This window comes from Lithobates pipiens, unplaced genomic scaffold (assembly GCF_037356315.1).
Source record: "Lithobates pipiens isolate NorthernLeopardFrog02 unplaced genomic scaffold, aLitPip1_a1.2 Scaffold_28, whole genome shotgun sequence".
In the NCBI taxonomy this organism is placed as follows: Eukaryota; Metazoa; Chordata; class Amphibia; order Anura; family Ranidae; genus Lithobates; species Lithobates pipiens.
Window position 1 is genome coordinate 172553547 of NW_027507789.1, and position 21880 is coordinate 172575426.

The window sequence follows — 21880 nt, forward strand, 5'->3', positions numbered from 1 at the left end:
ATTGTGTCATGAAATTCACAAAATTATTTATCCATCATACACTCCACAGGCAGGACATAGCTTTGTGGAAGGTGAGACTTCTGCTAAACCAACAAAGGCAAAAGTAATAAATGTAGGACGTTTGACCACCCGTTTGGAGACCAGTGTTAACGCCTTGTTGGCAAATGCAGATCATAAATACAAATGATCTGGGCTAGGTAGCACTTCAGTTCTTGGCACCTGATGTACCAACCAATGCCATGTGCACCTCACCTACCACAGTATTTTTTTTATTGCAGACTGACATGTTAAAAACACCACTCCAATGTATAGCGGCACACCATAGATCCTTCTTAAACCAGCTTTATATAGGTTGACACATTTCACGCTGGTTATGAGTAAGCGCTGAGCACAAAGCGAAACATGGTCAACCCCCCCGTTAGTTTTGGCTGATTATATAGATTTACTACTAATAAAATCTCTTTACACTGGATCAGTTGCAAAACTGGCTACCACCCTTCGTATGCTGGATGTTGAGTCCTGGAGGTGTGGACCCACCTGGAGTAGTCTTGACAACTCCCCTCCAGATTACAAGGCATATCAAATGGATTAGTGTGCAAGTCCCTTAAGTGGAAAAGCCCCAATTCCTGCCAAAGGATTTGTGTTCTTTCACCCATTCCGTTTCTGAGATCCATCCTAACTTTCCCTGGAGAAGCTCCATTCCCTTTCAAAAAAGGTCCTCTCCCTCCCCCAGCCTGTGACTAGACAGCAAAAAAAAGAAGCAGCAAAGTAATGAGCCCGTCTGTCACTCTATCAGCATACTGCATGCACTGCTTCACAACTGACTCATTGTACTGCTTTTACCTCCTCAAGTCTGGGCTCTACTGTACAGGGGGTGCAAGAGGCTGATACCCAGCCAAAATCATGTGCCATCACTACTTAATTTAAAAAAAAACGAAAAAAAATTATATTAAAATATATTATATATATATATATATATATATATATATATATATATATATATATATATATATATATATATATATATATATATATATATATATAATGATTTAGTAAATAGAGCTGCATTCATTTCTGTTGCTTATATCTGCCTGGAGATCAGCTTTAATATTACTTGGAGTTTCTTCAGGATGTTAATGACAACTCATGTCTCAAAAGCTGAAGGTAAGGTAAACAGACAATGATACCTAAGCATGCGCACAAGAGCAGGAATGCCTCCAGACTTGAAGATGGATAAGAGCCCCTCTCGGTGGTGGGACAGGTTGTGTAGGATGCTGGTGGTGCAGCGGGCAGTTTCCATATCACTTGTGTTCTGCATGGTGCGCACTACGGCGGCCACAATCTGTGGAGACTGCATCAGGGCCCGACGAGAAGCCTCTTTTTTGGAAAGTTGATTGACAATCATAGAGGCCTTGTTCACCACCACCTGGAAAACAGATATAAATACATATCAGTATTGCTGTGCAATAACCAGATTTCAGTGGTCTGGCCAAAATGTGAACCTGTGAAAGTGAAGCCTACTGAAAACAAACCTCAATAGCGGCTTATAGTTACAATCTTTTCTCTGCCCCATTTGCTTCCAAGAGAGTTTGTGTAAACTTAAAGTGCTTCCTAGTCAGGCTCCAGTGGACAATGCTTAGCCCTTTGTAAACTAATAGCCAAATTAAATTTTTTTTTGTAGATCCCAGTGTTTGGAATCACGAACCATGTTCACACATTAATATCTGAGGATCTGGTGGAAAAACCTTTGAAACAACCACCTGTCTGTCTTGACAAAGTGACAGACTTGAGCAATAAGGGCCTGATCATCAATATAAAAATATAAAGCACCGAAATAATGGCTGCCGAAACATATCGGCTGAAAATGCCCTTTTCAGCAATTTGCCGAAAGAGAAAACGGCCCATAATGGAGCTGAAAATGGGGGGGCCTTGTGGGGGTGGCGCTCCGCCCCCTGCCCCTGGTGCCGCCCATCATGGGGGTGTCCTATAGCGCAGGAGAGCTGCCTCCGCCGTCTGATCACAGTACTTCCTTGTCTGGGGAACTTTGATAGACAGATCACCCGTGCCAGGAAGAAGTGGCTGGCTGCAATGGGGGGAGGCACACTGGCTGGCTGAATCTATCTCCTGTCCCATGTCCCCAGTCTCCTGTATAAAAATATATATTTTGGTATCGGTTTCAGTTTTTCGGCCTAGTGTATTTTTAATTTTCAGTATCAGTTTCGGCACCAAAAAACCCATTCGGTGCACCCCTAATCAATATGGTTGAGGTAGTGTGTGGATTTAAGAACTCTAGGCCAGAATCTTTGACATCAGACTCCAAAAATACATGCTAGTGGGCTCTTCCACATTAAAATGTCAGTTAATAGTAAACTGAAAATTACTTGAAAATTAGTGTTATAAAAAGGAGCCAGTGTTAGAAAAAGTTAATGGCATCAATGCTACCACATAAAGGAAAGCATGTCAAAAGCTGTGTACAAGACAATCATACCGGATCTTCATCGTTCAAGAGTTTCGTCAGCTCAGGAATGGCGCGGGTAGCCAATTCAGCATCATCCTGGTAGTTAATGAGATGGACAATGGCCGATTTCAGCATTTGTGAGGGCTCAGCCAGCTTCTGTACGTTGGTCTGCTGCCCATCAATCTGTGTGGACAGTAGATAGCTAGAGTGGTGGTCTTCCACCGTCTCTGGGTACATGGCAGCACGCACACGCTGGGCACGTGTCATGGCCAGCTGCGACTCCATATCTCCTGCAGGGAAGGGGAGAGAAAAAAAAAAAAAAAAAAAAAAAGAAGGTTACAAACTTACAATGAACAAACGAGGAGAAACTATGCATAACATTCTATGTGACTTGAATACATAAGGAAAGTGAATTGTAAAGCGGGCCTGTCATAGGATCTGGAGTTCCTTTATATCTTTTCCTGGTGTGTCAGTATCAGGATGTAAACAAACTTGCGGCTCCTACTATGTTTGTTTACATTGTGAAGAGCTGGCCTCCGACTTTAGTACAAATGATCTGCTGGGCCATAAAGCAGCCCTATCACTTCTACATGTTAACATGTGCCTTTCCCCTTTCCTCAATGTGTCCTGAGCACACCTGGGTCCTGTAAAAGATTCACTGAAGTCTTTAGGGTGGAGAAAACTACTTTCCAGCCCTTATGCACGCTATCCAATACGTTGGAGTAGAGCTTTAATAAAAAAACAAACATTTTCCATTGAAGAACATCGCCTCTGCTCCAAAACTCTATGGCCTCTCTGAACTGATCTCGCCATCTAATTTAGGATGTCTAACTGGCTAACTATTCCAGACTTTTACATCCAAGAGAACCAGGGAGTTAATTAAATAGGGACAACAAAGAGAATGGCTAACAAGATACACTTGGCAAATACGCAGCCCATTTACCGAATATAGTCCATTAACATTCTCCCCGCAGTGCAGTGGCTGCTAAGCGCAAACCCTGTGGGTTGGTTAATTGCTCCTATAGTGATTCTGGCCAGGCTCGTTTATTTCATTAGCTTCGTTCAACGCTTGTCACAAAGTATAAAAAGGCATTGCGGTTGTAGGATTGGAACAGCCAAGCCTGCCCGTAGTTAGTTATATAACCCTATAATGGAGATTTCCACTTTGTCTGAACTGTATCCAATCTCTACTCTCTAATTAAACAATTAATCTGCACTCTCTAGACAAAGTTATGTCACTATATCCTCACCGTATTTGTTACTTTTCCATTATTATGAACCTTAAAGCAACTTTTAATCTCTGAAATTTCAATATAAAAACAAATACAAAAATTTTCGGAAAACTATGATCATTAAAAAGCAGTCCTGAGGTTCCAGTCCAGTGGTTTCCTAAGCTGAGATATCAGTCTACTGCAGGTTGGAGAAGTATTTTCCTCACTGAGACAATTATTTGACCACAGTTGGGCTCCAACGCAGGTGCAAAAATGTAATGCAAATGGAGGCCAAAAAAAAAAAAAAAAAAGCCACAACAAAAAACCTCTATAGGTCTGAAAGCAGGTCCTTAAACATTCTTCCTGCTTGCGAGTAGGTAGGCAGCTTAAGGCCCCTTTCACACTGGGTTGGGAGCGGCGTAAGTGGTAAAACGGCAATTTTTAGCGCCACTTTACTGTCATTTTAGCAGCAGTATTCAGCCACTAGCGGGGTTAAAACCACTGCAAAGCGCTGCAGCAGCACTTTGGCGGTGGTATAGCCACGCTGACCTATTGATTTCAATGGGCATGAGCGGTGTACACTCCGCTCCTTTACTGCTCCAAAGATGCTGCTAGCAGGACTTTTTTTTTTTTTTACTGTCCTGCCAGCGCACCGCTCCAGTGTGTTAGCCCTTGGGGCTTTCACATTGGAGAGACAGCAGCGGCTGTTCCCGGTCAGTTTGCAGGCGCTATTTTTAGCACAACAGCGCCTGCAAAACGACCCAGTGTGAAAGGGGTCCAAGTCAAAGCAGCATCTCTTGTGATTTTCTCTCAAGTATTTAGGATTAGTAAATTCCTCACTAATAATCAGTTTAAAGATCACCCAATAAGCATTCCATCAAAGTGCCCATAGACATGAGATGACTATTTGTTGATTCAGTGGATTTAATAAGGTGACAGCCTTGTCTGGGCTCACCGATGGCCTACAGCCTTGGCACCCAACCTGTGGCCCTTTGGTATATGATGTGTGGCCCTCAGCAGTCTATAGTGGGAACATCGATTAGGGTAATATCATTGATCTCTGCTAGCCTCACGTGACACGTTCCCAGTTTCATATGGTCCTCTGCAGCATATCCCCAGCCAAAACCCCAATTTCCTCTATAAAGGCCCCTTCCACAAGAGGCAGGCTCCATTGGAGTCCACCTGCTCAGCGGAGAATCTTGCCGCTGATCCCTGCTGAGCAAGTGGGTGGCTGCACCATGTCTGTTCCGCTTATGCGGAGCTGACATAGCATGCTCTCCTCCATGTGCAGGATTGGATGTAAACTGATCCGCTATGTTGGTGGGTGTAAATGGACACATGTCAGTTTAAACACGTTGCTCCAGAGGAGAACGGAAGGTCCGATCAGGTCAACCTGAAAAACTGACAGGCAAACCTGATCAGTCCTCTTCTGTGACAAGGGCCTTTAGATGTGCAGGGTCTTACAGTCCTCTCAAGCATTACATAAATTGAACAAGACGCGTGGCCCTTTGGTGGTGTCGGGGCCACATTTGAGGGCCCCCCCCCCCCCCCCCTTAAGCTCATTAGGTTGACAACCACTGGCCTACAGGCAATAAAACCTATTCCGATTGCTACTGCCTCATGGTGGTGCTTACTCTGGATGACCCAAGTACACCTTACTTGTTGGTGGTCTAAGATTGCACAGTGCTTCTTGGCTTGAACATAGAACTCCACTAAGCTTTTGTGTTTTAAGATGAGGAGAGGAGAGCGACACAGGTAAATGGCATCAACGCTATCTAGGAGGGATAAATACCCATCAATCAAGATTTCTAATCTACCCAATAGATTAAAAACGCAGATGGAGAGGGCAGGATACAAAACAAGCCTGAGGTCTACAACATATTAATGTCTCATTTTATACCCTGTAAAAGGTCTGCGATAGGGCGGTGCTAAAAGTTTGAGAAATACGTAAAAGTTTACTATTCGAAACATAGGGCAATTCTCAGTCAAATACTGGAGAGAAGCAGACTTGCTTATTAGTGGCTCTCCCCTTACAAGCATAGAGGTCGTGTATGAAATATAATTTGCATTGTAGTCATTTCAACAGCTCCTCATTTTGCAGTCACATCCTGACTTTACTTTAATCGGAGTTCTCCTTAAAATCAATTCTTCCCTACAGTGAAGGCTTGAATCATGGGAACTTGCCATAAAGCCCAGAGCAGCTTTTTAAAGAGGTTGCTTAAATATGCTACAGACAAGTGCTGAGTTACAATGAGGTCTTTATACTGCTGCCCAAGGTCAGGATTGCTGCCACGCTAAAGCGGCTGGTGCCAGCTGCAGTTAAAGGAAATGTTACAGTCCCCTCTGGAAATTCACACGGATGAAGCACAGTGTGTACACAGTAGGGAAACAATGGCCTTGTAGGGTATGTGCCATCTGCCCATCCCTTCTAAACAAAAAAAAAAAAAAAGAGAGGCATAGTGGCACACCATGGGCACCAAACTACAGAGGCAAATGTACTGCCTGTGTTTTTGTTATATTGCCTCAATACAACACCGGGGCATAGCACAGAAACTGCATAAGTCAGTAGCGGATAACTTTTTTTTGATTTAGGGGCCTCAAATACAGCTCCAGACCGACATCATTAAACAATTTTCAGGGAGATGGTCACAGACCACCCCGCCCGCCACGGGAGACGGTCACAGACCACCCCGCCCGCCACGGGAGACGGTCACAGACCACCCCGCCAGCCACGGGAGATCAACCCTCACTGCAGCCTCTTGTTCCATTTCCCCCAAGGCAATAGGTCAGCTAAAGGCAGTCTTTAAAAAAATGAGAAAATTTCCAAGTTGCCTCATTCAGCAAAAATCTCCTCAGTAGGGCTGTCTCAAAATACCAGCAGCTTCCAAACCCCAACTAGCTTAAAGTCCGGTCAAAACCCAAGCTTAAACCTACTCTCACCCCTATTATAAGCCCTATACCAACTACCCTTTAAAGAAAAGACGTCAATACCCAATTTAAGGGCACTCTGATCACATGAAATTGGGAGAGGGTTGTGCCTGACCAGCACTAGGTTCAATTCTGGTGCCTTTTAGGCTGCACAGATTTAAAACGGTGCACAGTGGCAGCAACCGGAAAATGCAGGCAAGTTTTTGAAAAGGCAAGTTATTACAAAGACGATTTAAGATAAGTGAGGATGTATAGAGTGCACCATAAAAAAGGTGGCACCATCACTTTGCCCTGCATGGAAAAGGTGGTAGCGATGCCCCCTACCACCCAGTGTGACAGTGCTCTCCAGGATGGATAGGTCAGTGCAAGAGTGATACTCTGGGATGGGGGAGGTGGTACCTACCCCCCACCATATCCTGGAAGTTAGGAACGTTGTAAGCAAGTACGTACTAAATCAATATTTTCAACATACCCGATGCTTGCGGTTGCGAATATGTGGTAGTTTTCACTGTTGTGTACTGGGAATAGCCTCCCAGATCATCATCATCCATTAGCATGGTCTTGCCAGTCACAGATGGTGCCGAGGTGTTCATCCCTGAATTAATGCCGGAATCGTAGGTGTAGGTCTTTTGCCACTCTGTAACCTTAATAGGTCTATCCATTGTGTCCATCATCTCCATGCTGCTTCTGTGGAAAAAGAAACCAAAGCTCAGACTCTGAAAGGCATTTGTTTCCTGGCACAGGGAAGGATTTTAAGAAGGGTGCTAGTTCCAGGGCATGTTACCATGGAGGATGTAGCAGGGGTGCTCTGCCCTGGAACTGGCACCACATCCCAGAGTTTTGCAACGGTGGCCTCCTACACCTAGAAGCATGCGTAAACCAAGTCATCCATCAGCTCATCTACTTCTACTATGGTAGTATATGCAAAATGATACACCATGAGAGATAAGGAGTGCACAAAAGATCATATATGATCAGTTATAAACAAGGATATACTGTTCGGCAGAACCCATACTGACCAAATAATGCAGATCAGCGATTATACCAACAACCTAAACCTTACAATCACAATATCGCCATGCGTCTCACAGCTCTATTCCCCCACTGTTTATTCTCCATTATGGAAAACCCATTAAGTGAGACACCATCATTTAGCTCTGTAATGGGCTTTGGCAGTTGGACAGAACTGGGAATTGCGGTGGAGATGGCCATTGGTCTCGAAGATGCATAAAATAAAAAGTCAACACATCAAAACAACCAAATAATTTTATCTGCCATGGGTCTTGAAACTGTCCATCCATTTCTGAGACATGAACAGCTCTGAAATACAGCACAGCCCTGTCCGGAGACCCAATCTTTCTCTGCTGCAGTTAGAGAACACTTAAAGGTCTTGTTCTTCCCCCTAGTCTGCTACTGAACAGTGAAAGGAGAAGCAGCTCTTTCCTATCTGTATATTCATTGTTAGCATACGAGCACTGCAGCACCCCTGGCTGGTAGATTGTACTGCTTCTCTCTTTGTCTAATGTCTGCTGTAAAGGGACTGCAAGAGGCCGATATCAAGTCATATTCAGGTGCTTATACCGCTTGCATTTTAAATGAAGTACAGATAAAGTTCATCTCTCAACATGTTATACCTGTAGTCAGGTAATATGTTGAGTAGCCACCACCTCAGAACCTCCCCCCCCCCCCCCCCCCCCGATTCAGCCTCCCTGTGACAGTGAAGGCCAGTGTCCCCGCACCCACTGTCATAATTTGAAAATAATTCTGTGAATAAACTAGAACTACAGTCGCTGTGGCCAACAGCTTGTAGCTTTCAATGGACTGCAAAGGTGCTGGTAAACGCTCTTGTAGTCTATTGATCTTGCGGACATTAGTAACTGCCTGACCGTTTCGCGAGCAAGGGCATACAGCTATACTGACAGCCTGCAAGAGCCTAATATTGCACCCAAGATCTGGCGATCTCAGGTACAATTCTTTACAGGCATTCATTTAAAAAAATAAAAAAAGTGAATTGGCCTTTAAACATTTGGATTTTTGAAAATGAAAAATAGTTAGAAATGAATTCAAGAAAAAATTTCCATCCAGCTCCAAGTTCTCCTGTCATGGCAGTTGAAAGCAAAACGTCAATTTGATCCCACTGCCGATTAGAAAATTGAACAGATGTTCCGCAAAGGAAACTTTAACAAAATTCTAGTAGTGTACGGCCCACCTTAACTTCAGACCATTGTTCCTTTAAGAAGAGCCCACACGTTCTAAACTGCTTCTCTGCAGAAATGTGCTACAACTAGTCTTTAGCATAATCTACCATTTTCCAGGGAAATCTGTTATTTGGGAAACGTTCAGCTGTTTTTAGAGAGCAAAACAGAAGAGCCACGAGCTATTTCCAGCTACCGCTCGTAGTGGAAATGTTTTATGCAGGAGGCAGCTGGTATCGAATGATTAAACAGGAAATGAGCTGTATTGAAGGGCAACTCTGGCAGGTACAGGGCAGCCGGTATGCTCGTCTTCGGAACTCTTCAATAGAAAGCAAAGAGACATGTTAAGCTTTTACGCAAAGCCAAGCATGCATTGACGTGCCACGGATGGCGTGAACAGGGGATGTGGGATATTGATCTGCACAGACTAAAGCTGGGGACTGCGATTAGGAAAATGCTTTGAGTCAAGATTTCACACAGTGCAATAAAGCTGGTCACAGGCGTCAGATGGTGGTTGGCGTTTCCAACTTGATGACTAGTGTTAAGGGGGCTTAAAGAGAACCTGTTCTAACAATTCCGCATTGTGTTGCTGCTGAATTCCTTGAAAATTATAATTTCTGGCTTTCATTGCTTCAGAACAGGGGTAGGGAACCTCGGCTCTCCAGCTGTTTTGAAACTACAAATCCCATCATGCCTCTGCCTCTAGGAGTCATGCCTGTGATTGTTGGGGTCTTGCAATGTCTCATGGGACTTGTAGGAACTTAAAGTAGAGTAAATGCTGCCGGTAAATCATAATTCCTAATCTTCCCACTCGATCTGTTATCTTCTTCAGTTTATCAGAAGATCCCCAGCATTCATCTCCAAGCAGGTAGAACCACCCTCATCCAGTCACTATGGAAAAGTGGAAGGTTATTCAAGAACGGGATGGGAAGGTTGGAAATTGTGAAACCACCCTGCTCTAGTTACATAATCCCCATCCTTTGTGTTAGGAAGGCTTCACATACGTTGATCTGAAGATGTGAATTGTCAAAACGATGGGGTAGAGATGCTAGAGTGGTTGTAAACCCTTACCTACTTTTTATTTATTTTTTACACAGGATCTCTCAAGTCTCAAAAGCAGGGGGTAGAGAGCTCAAGGTACATCAGTGAGAGCTCAGAGCTGATTGGAGGGAAGGGACACACCCCCCTTAACAAGGAACAGAGATGAGGCTGTCCATCAGTGACAGATCCCTCCCCATCACCATTTTTTTCTTGGTGTGAGGAAAACTCGTTAGAATTGATTCATGCTTATATAGAGGAATGAGGCAGTGGACAGAAATTACACTTCAATTACACAAATTACATGTTGAAGATTGGACAACACCTGGCTTTCCATGGTGAATGGATCAAGGTGTCAGTGCTACCTGTGCATATATAAATGCTGGAGGATCTTCCTGGCTTGGGACGCTACACATCTTCAGAACAAGTCAGGTTGACTGTGAGCAACTACTATGACCTGGATAAATAAAAATAAACGGAGACCCTTCAGACATATATATTCTTGATCTGTACAAATGACCACTGCCCCCCACCTATAACTGGGCTTTAGCAGCAAAGAGCCCATGGAAGGACGACACGTCCTACAAAACCAAAGAAAATTCCCAGCTCAAATTACCGACTAGTCTGCAACCAACCAAACGCTCTAGTCTAACAGTATGCATTAAAACTGGGGTTTTGTTTGCAGACATTTGCAAATACATGTGTAAGCTGCAAAGGCCACTTCAGAGCACCCCAGTATTATCTACAGTCCTAACTCCAAACTTTGAGTGCCTCCATAGTAGAAGTACATGCATTATAATGGATAGGCAGGGCATACTTGATCTGACTTAGCGACTTGGATTACTGAAGCCATTGAATCAACAAGACCATTAAATTAAAAAAGAAATCCACATAATTTCCCTTCATAGGCCCAATGCTGGCGTTCACATGGGAAAACAAGACGACTGGCCAACAAAAATGGACCATAGTATCTGCTAGCTCAAAATTATGAAAAATGTCCATTGCAACTCACAGCCATGATGCGAAAAAAAAATCTGCTATCCAAACCCAAATCAGGCAAAGATCTCAATAATAGTTAAAGCTGCCCTGTATACATTGTACTATCTGCAGGGGATGCAACCCACTCAAAGCCCAAATCTTCTAATTGCATGAGAAGGACCCCTTTTACAAACGAGGCACTCGAAAACTGCCCATAAAAAAAAAGGTCAGACGTTTTTTGTGGTACCTTTGCTGCGTTAGCGGTCACGTGACTAAAATATTATAATATACATACACACACACACAGCATCCCACATAGAACAGATGCGTTGCCACAGTACACAAGTGCAAATGGGCACCAAAAAACACCCAGCTTACATTTTCACCAATAAAAAGGACATGCAAATCTTATGCAGGTAGTGTCCTGATCATGATGGGAACTGAAGACCTCAGTGCTGCAAGGCAGAATTGCTAACCACTCTACCACGGTGCTGTTGGTCATTTTGCGCGTGTGCTGCTGCATGTAGGGGTCACTCATGGACGATATCAATCTAGTATGAAATTAGTGGTAGCAGAGGTGCACCGACTACATATTGATACATTGAGGTTAGACCTTCGCAATGACAGTGGCCAACAGGGCCCATGCTTGTAGACGTTAGAACATATATTTTACATGAGTTTATCAGCATAAGAACAATGGAGGATCTTGTGGCCATCAGGATACTGCATTTAAAGTGTTAATTCACTACCCTTTTTTTCCTCCTGATAAAAGTACCCCCTTCCTCCCCTTCCCCAGTGTCCGCTGTACTTGCCTCCATGGGTAATGATCCATCAGTGCCTACGCAGCCCATGTAGCAGAGTACGGTGAAATTCCACTTCTCCCTCTCCTCTGTGCAGAGCTTCCAGGACAGATCAGAGGGATTCTGAGTGGTCAGCACCTGCACAGAGCATCGCTTTGATCTATCCTGGCAGCACACTACATGGGCATCAACGGAGGTAAATACAGTGTTAGTGAATTTTTTTTTCTTTTGAAATACAAAAAAAAAAAAAAAAAAAAAAAAAAAACTTTGCGAAAAAAGAAATTTTTAGAAAACGAGCGAGGTTGGGACAGACATGGAAACATGAACTGTGGCCTTTTATGGGCAATCCTCAAAGCAAGCTATTGCATGCACGTGCAGAACATTTGTGTCCTATCCATTTAGCGGACGAGAACAAGGAACTAAAAGAGAAACAAACAATCAAGTGCTACAATATACGTTATCGATATCATCACTTTACATGGGAAATAAACACACTTGTAAAAAGGCCAGTGGCAGGCGGTCATATGACTTTCAGAAAAATCAGGAAGGGAGTGGTGGTGGAGGGATGGCCTGTTTGGAGACACTGCCAAATGCACTGGGGAGGGGGAAGAAAATAGAGACAATAAACAAGCAGAGACAAAGCCAGCTGCTTGTCAGACCCGGCACACCCCGATGTGGAATGTCAGGCTGTCACCGCTTCCTCTGGAGTTCCTGGGTGGGGGAGAAGCCACCGAGCTGGTTTACCTAGAACATGAGCTACGGGGAGGAGATGGGATGGAGCAGCGTGGAGTTACATGGCTCTCATCAGCCTCTGATCCATCTCCAGCACCCCATGGGACAGGCCGATAGACTAAAATCTCAATGGGCTGCTCAGCCACACAATGAGAAGTGTGTGTAAACATTGCGTTATTGAACAGAGCCGCCACGCTGCTTTGTCCTACAGGGACAATCTGACATTGGCAGGAAAAAGTGGGCAGGCTGGAGGCCAGGATAAAAACGGGTAGCTTTATCTAGTCTCAGCAACCCTGGCGGTACAATGGAGACAAACGCCTGTCCTGCTGACATAAGCGGCTGTCAGAAGGGCTATTATTATGGAATAAAAAAAATAAAAAAATAAAAATTAAAAAAAAAAAAAGTTGATTTTGAAATGCACCCACCCAACACCTAATATCTTTCATCCTTACAGCAGCCAGAATAACGATCGCAAGATCTTAGATATCCCCCAGTGCCATCCTTTGACCTCTTAAAAAGGAGGTCCAGGTCCCCCACAAAATAAGCTAATACTGCAGGTGCCGACTTCATATATGGACACTCGCCTGTCCAGGGAGCCCAATTTCGGCACCCCAGCCAATCTGTAGATCAGCTGTTAGGTGCAGCCGCTGCCATTCCTTCGTGCATGCTCAGTAGGGAACCTGGCCGTGAAGCCAAAGGGCTTCACTGCTGGGTTCTCTACTGAGCATGCACGAAATGCGCTGCACTTTCCAATTGGTCCGGCGGCGGAGGAAGGAAGGAGAGGGACGAACTTCCGAGAGATGATGCTACGGCCCTGTCTCCTGGAAGTGGGGAACGATACCTGTCAAAAACAGGGGCAGCACAAACAGTCAGACATTACCAGAAGAAGAGAAGGCTATGATGTCCCAAGGATTGAGCAGCTTTGCTAAGGAATTAGAACTTGTTCATGTTCAGCCTGGGTTCTCACTATAGCGAACACAGATATCACATGATATCAGCAGATTCATCAGAAACTGACCAAAATTCAAATAGTGTACACTGTATGGCCATCTTTGTACTTTTTCTTGGCCAGTAGCTAAATGGTGGGTCTTGCACACAGGCCTCTTTTCAACTGTTTGCCAGTGGGTAACATGTATTTGTACTGCTTGATACCCAACAATAACATGTTTACGAGTCCTAACAGGTCTTTCATTTAAGACGTGACAATACAGCACCAGACTCCCTATTGGCACCGCACTTTAGGTTGACGAAAGAACAATTTTGACCTTTGTAGAAGAGTGGAGGCTGCAGACATTGGACTACGCAATAGTTGCTCCCCTCCGAGATGAACAATCTGTCTTCTCTAAGACCCCTTTCACACGGGGGCACTTCACAGGCCCTACATCTCTAAAAATAGCACCTGCAAAGCACCCTGAAAGAGCCCCTGCTGTCTCTCCAATGTAAAGGCCCCGAGGGCTTTCACACTGGAGCGGTGCGCTGGCAGGACGCAAAAAAAAAAAAGTCCTGCTAGCCGCATCTTTGGAGCGGTGAAGGAGCGCTCCTAAACTGCTCCTGCCCATCAACAGCCATTGAAATCAATGAGGCAGTGCTTTGCAATGGTTTTTCTTTTATCTCCCGCTAGCGGGCAAATAGCTCTGCGAAATGGATGGTAAAGCGCCGCTATTTTTTAACACCGCCCCAGTGTGAAAGGGGGCCCAACTGTTCCATGGATTTTCCCCTTTCACACGGGGGGCGGCGGGTGCTTTGGCGGTAAAGCACCGGTATTTTTAGCAGCTCTTTACCATCAGTTTTGTGGTGCAATTCGCCCACTAGCAGGGCGCTTTTACCCCCCCCCGCTAGCAGCTGAGTAAGGGTTAAAACCACCACAAAGCACTGCTGCAGCAATGCATTTCCGGCGGTATAGCCGCACTGCCCCAGTGATTTCAATGGCCAGGAGAGGTGTATACACCGCTCCAAAGATTTTTTTAACGTCCTGCAAGTGCAACGCTTTAGTGTGAAAGCAATCGGGCTTTTACACTGGAGACACAGGAGCGGATCTTTGCAGGCGCTATTTTTAGCGCTGTGGCGCCTGTAAAGCGCCTCAGTGTGAAAGGGGCCTTAAGCTGGCGTAGGCACATGACTAGGTCCAAAATTAGGAAGGCATCACTTGACTTGTCCACATCTCTTCATTCAACAGGCTCTGCACTATCGTTCTTGAGGACCTGGCACGTACTGTGAAACATTCTATAAATATACATATATTTTTTTTATTCTTTAATCAAAGCAGCATGCAGGCGCCAGCTCAGCCACTCACACTTTGTAAGCTCCAACTCAGAAATAAAGTTCAGCAATAAAATGTTTTTTTGTCTTCCAAAATATTAGAATCCCTGCTATTTCAATGACTAGAAGGCTTAGTTCACGCTGGCTTAAGAACAGGCATTTGAGAGGAGTTTGACAGGCGTTAACGCCCCTAAAATGCCTATGCACAAGATTCAATAGACAGCACATTGTGCTGCTCACATTACAAAGACATAAAGCATTAGCGTTGCTTCGTTTCAAATTTGAAGCTGCATGTCTATGGTAACGCTCCGCAAATGCTTTGCAGGCACTTTCGGTGCGGTTTCAGGGTGGTTGCGGAGCGTTAAAATCTGTCACTTTCCATCGTGGAGCAGTTTTAAACACTCAAACACTACGAAGCGGTGCATCAGGCATTTTAACGCTTGTAAAACGCCCCATTCTAAAAGCTCATTGATGCCTGTCTGACCACCATACTAACGTATGAAGAGTTTGTTGAGCATCAGTAATTTAGCAAGTGTGAACAAGCCCTTAGTGAGACCCACTCCGAGATGGTACAATGGATTGCACCGCACAGGACACTTTCCTTCCTCTTCTCCCCAGGCAAATCCCCTTTTTTGCTTCTCCTCCGGGTTCTCACCTCTTCCCTCCCCTGGCAAGTCCCCTTTTCCTCCTCTCCACAGACAAGCCCCTTTTTCCTCCTGGTTCTCGACTTCTCCCAAGCAAGTCCCCTTTTCCACTTCTACTCCTGGCTCTGGCCTCTTTTCACTCTTTAGGCCATCTTCGTTGGTTGTGGCCTGCTCATGCCTCTTCCCTTTTTTTCTGGTTTCCCCCTCGCCTGGGAGTTAGAGCCCTTCCCCTCTCCCCCCCCCCCCCCCTTTTCCTTTCTTCCCTAGGGGAGTACAACCATATAAGCAATACTTACCCTACTGATATAAAACTAACAGAGTTATTGAGTTTGCATACTCTGGACTTGCCCTTGGCTAGTGAAGAACTTTGTATATAGTCTTGTGATTACCTGGGCTAGTTGTAATGTTTCAGTGCCAAATAATGTAGCCTGATAAGATGTTTTATTGCTCTGTGTATTGGCTTTGGTTATTGAACTTCATAAACCCTAAAAATTGTAAAAAAATAAATTGCACTAGAAGTAGTAGACCCTGACTGAAGGCCAAAGTCATTGGGGGCTTTATCACATGCCTGACAGCTAAGGTCATTGGGGTTTCATCACGTGGCCAGAGACTGTTCAAGAACCTAATTATGCCCCCCTTGTTGGTGTCCGATAGAGATGGAGAGATATAGATATATTCCCAAGGACCAGATAAAAGCAGGCAAAAGGCCATATTACAGCCTACGGGCTGCAGTTTGGAGACCACTAGTATACGCCAAGAAAATCACGAGGCTTTTATTTAAGCGGACAATAGGAAACAAAAAGATGTAATGAGTATTTGCCAAGTTACAAGGGCACAGTATACTGCAAACCACACAAAATCGACAAATTCTATGATACTCATGGGAGTATGCCAGAGAAATGCCAGAACCCATCATTCCCAGCTTTGCCCACAAACCACGGTTATCCCAGTGGAGTACTCCTTTACCAAAATAACTATGGCTACGGGGTGGACGAAGTAGCCCTTACGTGCAGGATCAGAGGCTTAAAGGTCTTAAGTAGAATGCTGCTCATTGGGTTCCAACCGAATGGAATCAAAAAAGGAATGTGGTGCCATCAAAAGCCAACTCAAAATAAAATGTGAAATTTTGGGAATACACAATGTTGCACATCCAATCCGCTTTACTGAGTGATAATCGATGAGGACTGATCATTTATAGAAAAGTCTCACCTGAAAAAACTAGGCAGTGGCACGATTTTTTTTTTAAACACCACCACTGCCCATTTCTTCAGGATCAATCTTGAAAGCTATGAAGTCTGAGGTCTATTACCAGCGCGAGTCCCGCAAGTAAGAAAAGTCTCCTATGCAAAACATTTGGCTTTGTGACAGATTCCCTTTAAATGCAAAGCCCAGTGTACCAAAACACAAGTAATCAATCAGTGTAGGGATGTGGTGGGGGCAGCGGACAGGTCCTCCTCCATTTCCTCCCATTACACACAAAGCAGGAATGCTGTTTATCAGTGAGGAAGGAGAGGGGAGGTGGAGGATCAATAACAGGTTCATACACATCTCATATTAATCATGCATTCCTTTGCAGATAATGCATAGAGAAAAAAAAAAAAAAAAAAAAAAAGAGGACCAGAAGCTATAAATTCCCACAGGGCTCCATTTTCCGACACCAAGCATTAGCAGCTAAATTGAAGTAAACTTTTTTAAAGATGGATATGTGATGGAGATCAGTTGCTGCCCTAACTTATAAAATGTTAAAGCCCAACTGTGCCTTTACTTTCCATCAGCCGAAGACATTAATGCATTAAAAAAAAAAAAAAAAAAAATTGCTCAAAGTCCGTTTCCATAAAAAAAAAAAAAAAAGTAGCCACAGGCCAAAAAAAAAAAAAAAAAACGCATGTCCTCCAGCAATCTATACAGAAGGACTCTTGCTTTTGCTGCACAAGTCCCACACCCCCCTATGGAGTCTGAGCTAGAGCTCGCTTTGGGTGGCACCAACACTTTTCCATTCTCCATGGAAGCTCCATGCTATTTGTAGCACAGTCCCTAGTCTAGTATATCCCGATATCTGCCTGTGCTGTCAGTACAGAACAGCGTGGTGGGTTTTGATGTCTCTCCTCCACGTCAAGAGTGGAGCCGCTTGTCAGGCACATTACCCTGCGCTGCCAGACTTGCTCTTCCACTGTGCTAAATAATGCACCAACTGACACATTTGCTTTCCATCCCAGGGATTTGCAGGCCAGGCGGGAAAAAGACAGAGGAGGTCAGAGCAGAGGAGCTTATTTTTGTTTGCTACACGGCAGTTAAATGTGATGTATTGCTATTCCCTTACACGCATCGTCTAAAGCACATACATAGCTATAACAAAGACCAATTTATTGCCGCTATTGTTCTGTGCACAATGGTACATGCCTATTAGTGCTCTACTATTGGTATACACCAAGTAATTCACTATTTTTTATGCAAGACAGAGGTAATGAGCATTTGCCACCAACCAATCCAAGGGCACCATATACTGCAAACCACACAAAAGACACAATTTTAGGAAGGCCATGGTATAAGTCTCACTTGGGGAATGCCAGAACCAGAGTTCCCAGCTTTGCCCACAAGTCATGGTTATTACAGAAGCGTATGGAGTTCCATGCCACCATCATTTGTCTTGGCTCAATGAAGCCATCACCAAAAGAACTGGAGCTACGGTGTGGAGGAAGTAGAGATCATGTGAAAAACCAGAGGCTTACAGGTGTCAAACCCACAACATTATAAACAACCGTCAATAAATGCTGCATTACATGTTCATGCGCACTGTTCTCCCTCCAGCATAATAATAAAGCGGAGTGCCCCCCAAAAAGGGAACTTCCGCTGATCCAGTTCCTCCCCCCCGGTATCACATTTAGCACCTCTCGGGGGGGGAACAGATACCTGCCTAATCCAGGTTCCCAATTCTGGCAAAAGAGTGCAGCAGAATCTACGGAGAACTACGCCATGTCTGGCCCCTCCTCCATCCCCCCGCTGTCTTCTGGGAGACACACAGGTCCCAGAAGACAACAGGAACCATTTAGAATGCGGCTCGCAAATGCACAGTAGGGAACCAGGCTGTGAAACCACAAGGCTTCACTTCCCAATTCCCTTACCTTAACTTCACTTTAAGTTTCGCCTGCAATATCAGATTTGAGCACAAGATGCAGCCAGTGGTAAATTTACCATTTTTTTTGTAGAAACTGTTTACCTTTAACAATAGTTCCCATCATTCTTCAGTCTAGGGAAGAGAAACAGATGCATCCAGGGAACTCAGTCTCCATCTTAGAGACTGAAAGAAGGAACCACCTATAAAAGCATATGTTGGCCTAAAACTTGCATCAGCTTGCATCTCCTAAATGCAGTATCGCTGATGAGAACTGCTTATCGCCATCTACAGCCTAGCTTATTAAATTGTATTTCTCTATAAAATATATGCACCTGTTTTTTCGCAATAGTTTGTTTCACAGAGCCGGTTTGGTTAATACAGCTTCAAAAATCACACTTGGTCTGGCTTATTGCAGAATAGGGTTTAGCTGCGTGTTGAGCTACACACAGGGAAAGGTGTAGCAGGGGCAAAACAGTCACTATGGGAACTGTTTTCTGTATGCGTTTAGAATCCCTTTAAAAAGGTCTTAAACCAGGGGTCCAAACTGGCAACCCTCCAGCTGTTGCGAAACTTCAAGTCCCATGAGGCATTGCAAGGCTGACAGTTACAAGCATGACTACCACAGGCAGAGGCATGATGGGACTTGTAGTTTCGCAACAGCTGGAGGGTTGCCAGTTTGGACCCCTGGTTTAAGACCTTTTTAAAGGGATTCTAAACGCATACAGAAAACAGTTCCCATAGTGACTGTTTTGCCCCTGCTACACGTTTCCCTGTGTGTAGCTCAACACGCAGCTAAACCCTATTCTGCAATAAGCCAGACCAAGTGTGATTTTTGAAGCTGTATTAACCAAACCGGCTCTGTGAAACAAACTATTGCGAAAAAACAGGTGCATATATTTTATAGAGAAATACAATTTAATAAGCTAGGCTGTAGATGGCGATAAGCAGTTCTCATCAGCGATACTGCATTTAGGAGATGCAAGCTGATGCAAGTTTTAGGCCAACATATGCTTTTATCGGTGGTTCCTTCTTTCAGTCTAAGATGGAGACTGAGTTCCCTGGATGCATCTGTTTCTCTTCCCGGGCTGCCAGTTTGGACCCCTGGTTTAAGACATTTTTAAAGGGATTCTAAACACACATTGTTTAATTTGCATTATCATTTCTATTTCTATGTGGATGATGGCATTGTAATTATTTTTGGGTTGGGTTCCAAAAGCATGTAATCAAAAAAAGGACTGTGGTGCTATGCGGACATGTCATCAAAAGTCAAACTTCATATAAAAAAAAAAAAAGGTAACTAGACCAAGCGAAATTTTGGGAATACACAATCGTACATATCCAATAATCTCGTGATTGGTATAGCGATGAGGACTGCTCATTTTACATCAAGGTCTCACCTGAAATAACCAGCAAGTGGCTTTTTTTGCATTTTTATACTGTCCCTTTTTACCTATATTAAAAGATATTGGTGCCAGTTTCAGCAAGATCAGCCTTTGAGGCTTTTTTTTTTTTTTTTTTTTTTTAAGCCGCATCCGAAGATCAGAACTTTTCTGGTGGTACATTGAGCCTGGAACATCTCAGGTTATACCCAGACACGTCTCCCAAGTTCCTCCGGCATCAAACAGCTTTTTATTACAGTCTGCTGTAATATCTCACAGAAACAGGTGAAAATTGTATAGATTTAGAACTTCTGAAGATACTGAACAGAGGCATGGAACTGGATCAGAGCCAAGTAGTTTGGGTGAAAAAAAAAAAAAAAAAAAAAAAAAAAAAGGGCGACGATAAAATGGTAGAGGATCAGTTCCCTGCAATTCCCATCTTCCTTCCAGATGGATTTAGGACTTTATTCCCAGACATAAGTTGCCTGAACCAGCCACCATAGCACAGATAAAAGAAGCTTGTGTAAGACAATCCAAAATAGAGAGAAAACTAATGTTAAATGGAAATTGGTATTTGAATAGCTTTCAAAAAGACAAAATATTGGCAACTGATGAACATTTCTGCATTGAGAAGGAAGGAAGGAACGAAGGAAGGAACGAACGAAGGAAGGAACGAACGAAGGAACGAACGAAGGAAGGAACGAACGAAGGAAGGAACGAAGGAAGGAAGGAACGAAGGAAGGAAGGAAGGAAGGAACGAAGGAAGGAAGGAAGGAAGGAAGGAACGAAGGAACGAAGGAAGGAAGGAACGAAGGAACGAAGGAAGGAAGGAACGAAGGAACGAAGGAACGAAGGAACGAAGGAACGAAGGAACGAAGGAACGAAGGAACGAAGGAAGGAAGGAAGGAACGAAGGAAGGAAGGAAGGAAGGAACGAAGGAAGGAAGGAAGGAACGAAGGAAGGAAGGAACGAAGGAAGGAACGAAGGAAGGAACGAAGGAAGGAACGAAGGAAGGAACGAAGGAAGGAAGGAAGGAACGAAGGAAGGAAGGAACGAAGGAACGAAGGAAGGAAGGAAGGAACGAAGGAACGAAGGAACGAAGGAACGAAGGAACGAAGGAAGGAAGGAAGGAAGGAAGGAAGGAAGGAACGAAGGAAGGAAGGAAGGAAGGAACGAAGGAAGGAAGGAAGGAACGAAGGAAGGAAGGAACGAAGGAAGGAAGGAAGGAAGGAACGAAGGAAGGAACGAAGGAAGGAAGGAAGGAACGAAGGAAGGAAGGAACGAAGGAAGGAAGGAAGGAACGAAGGAACGAAGGAAGGAAGGAAGGAAGGAACGAAGGAACGAACGAAGGAAGGAACGAAGGAAGGAAGGAAGGAAGGAACGAACGAACGAACGAACGAAGGAAGGAAGGAAGGAAGGAAGGAAGGAAGGAAGGAAGGAAGGAAGGAAGGAAGGAAGGAAGGAAGGAAGGAAGGAAGGAAGGAAGGAACGAACGAACGAACGAACGAACGAACGAAGGAAGGAAGGAAGGAAGGAAGGAAGGAACGAAGGAACGAAGGAAGGAAGGAAGGAAGGAAGGAAGGAACGAAGGAACGAAGGAACGAAGGAAGGAACGAAGGAAGGAACGAAGGAAGGAACGAACGAAGGAACGAACGAAGGAACGAACGAAGGAACGAAGGAAGGAACGAACGAACGAACGAACGAACGAACGAAGGTCCTCTCACCATCACTGAATCCAAACACCACATGAGCTGAGGAGAGGTCCTACAGTTTCCAATCTGGAGAATCAGGGGAAGATTTGCATCACATAACTTTCAATAAAGGATTTGACACCGACAAGCGGTCATAACTTTGGTATATAGTACCAACAACTCATTTTAGATGCAGAACTCTACATGGGCAGACGGCAAAGAAGGCCGTCAGTCCTACGTAAATGCAGTTTGACCACAATCTGGTGTTAAACACAACAGTTTGACTAAAGCCAACAGTAAATGGTTCAAACCTTGGCTGGTTTGAAACCTGGATGGTCAGGCTGCATGTAACCAAGTACCCACTGGGAAAAAGCTCTGCAGGAGGAATTCCTTGGTTGCCGGCGTTAGACAAGAGGAATAGAGAATTATGAGCCCTTCTAGTGTACCTTGTC

At 44.3% G+C, this 21880-nt stretch overlaps 1 protein-coding gene across 1 annotated transcript in view; it reads right to left on the reverse strand.

The window, feature by feature from the left end:
- JUP (junction plakoglobin) overlaps positions 1-21880 on the reverse strand; it is a 100526-nt gene that overhangs the window by 33918 nt on the left and 44728 nt on the right. Inside the window, exons 2-4 of the mRNA XM_077459939.1 lie at positions 7070-7284; positions 2489-2748; positions 1188-1426 (exon numbers count right to left, since the gene is read on the reverse strand). Coding sequence (XP_077316065.1) covers positions 1188-1426; positions 2489-2748; positions 7070-7277 — 707 coding nt within the window. The 5' untranslated portion in view covers positions 7278-7284. The remainder of the gene's footprint in view (positions 1-1187; positions 1427-2488; positions 2749-7069; positions 7285-21880) is intronic.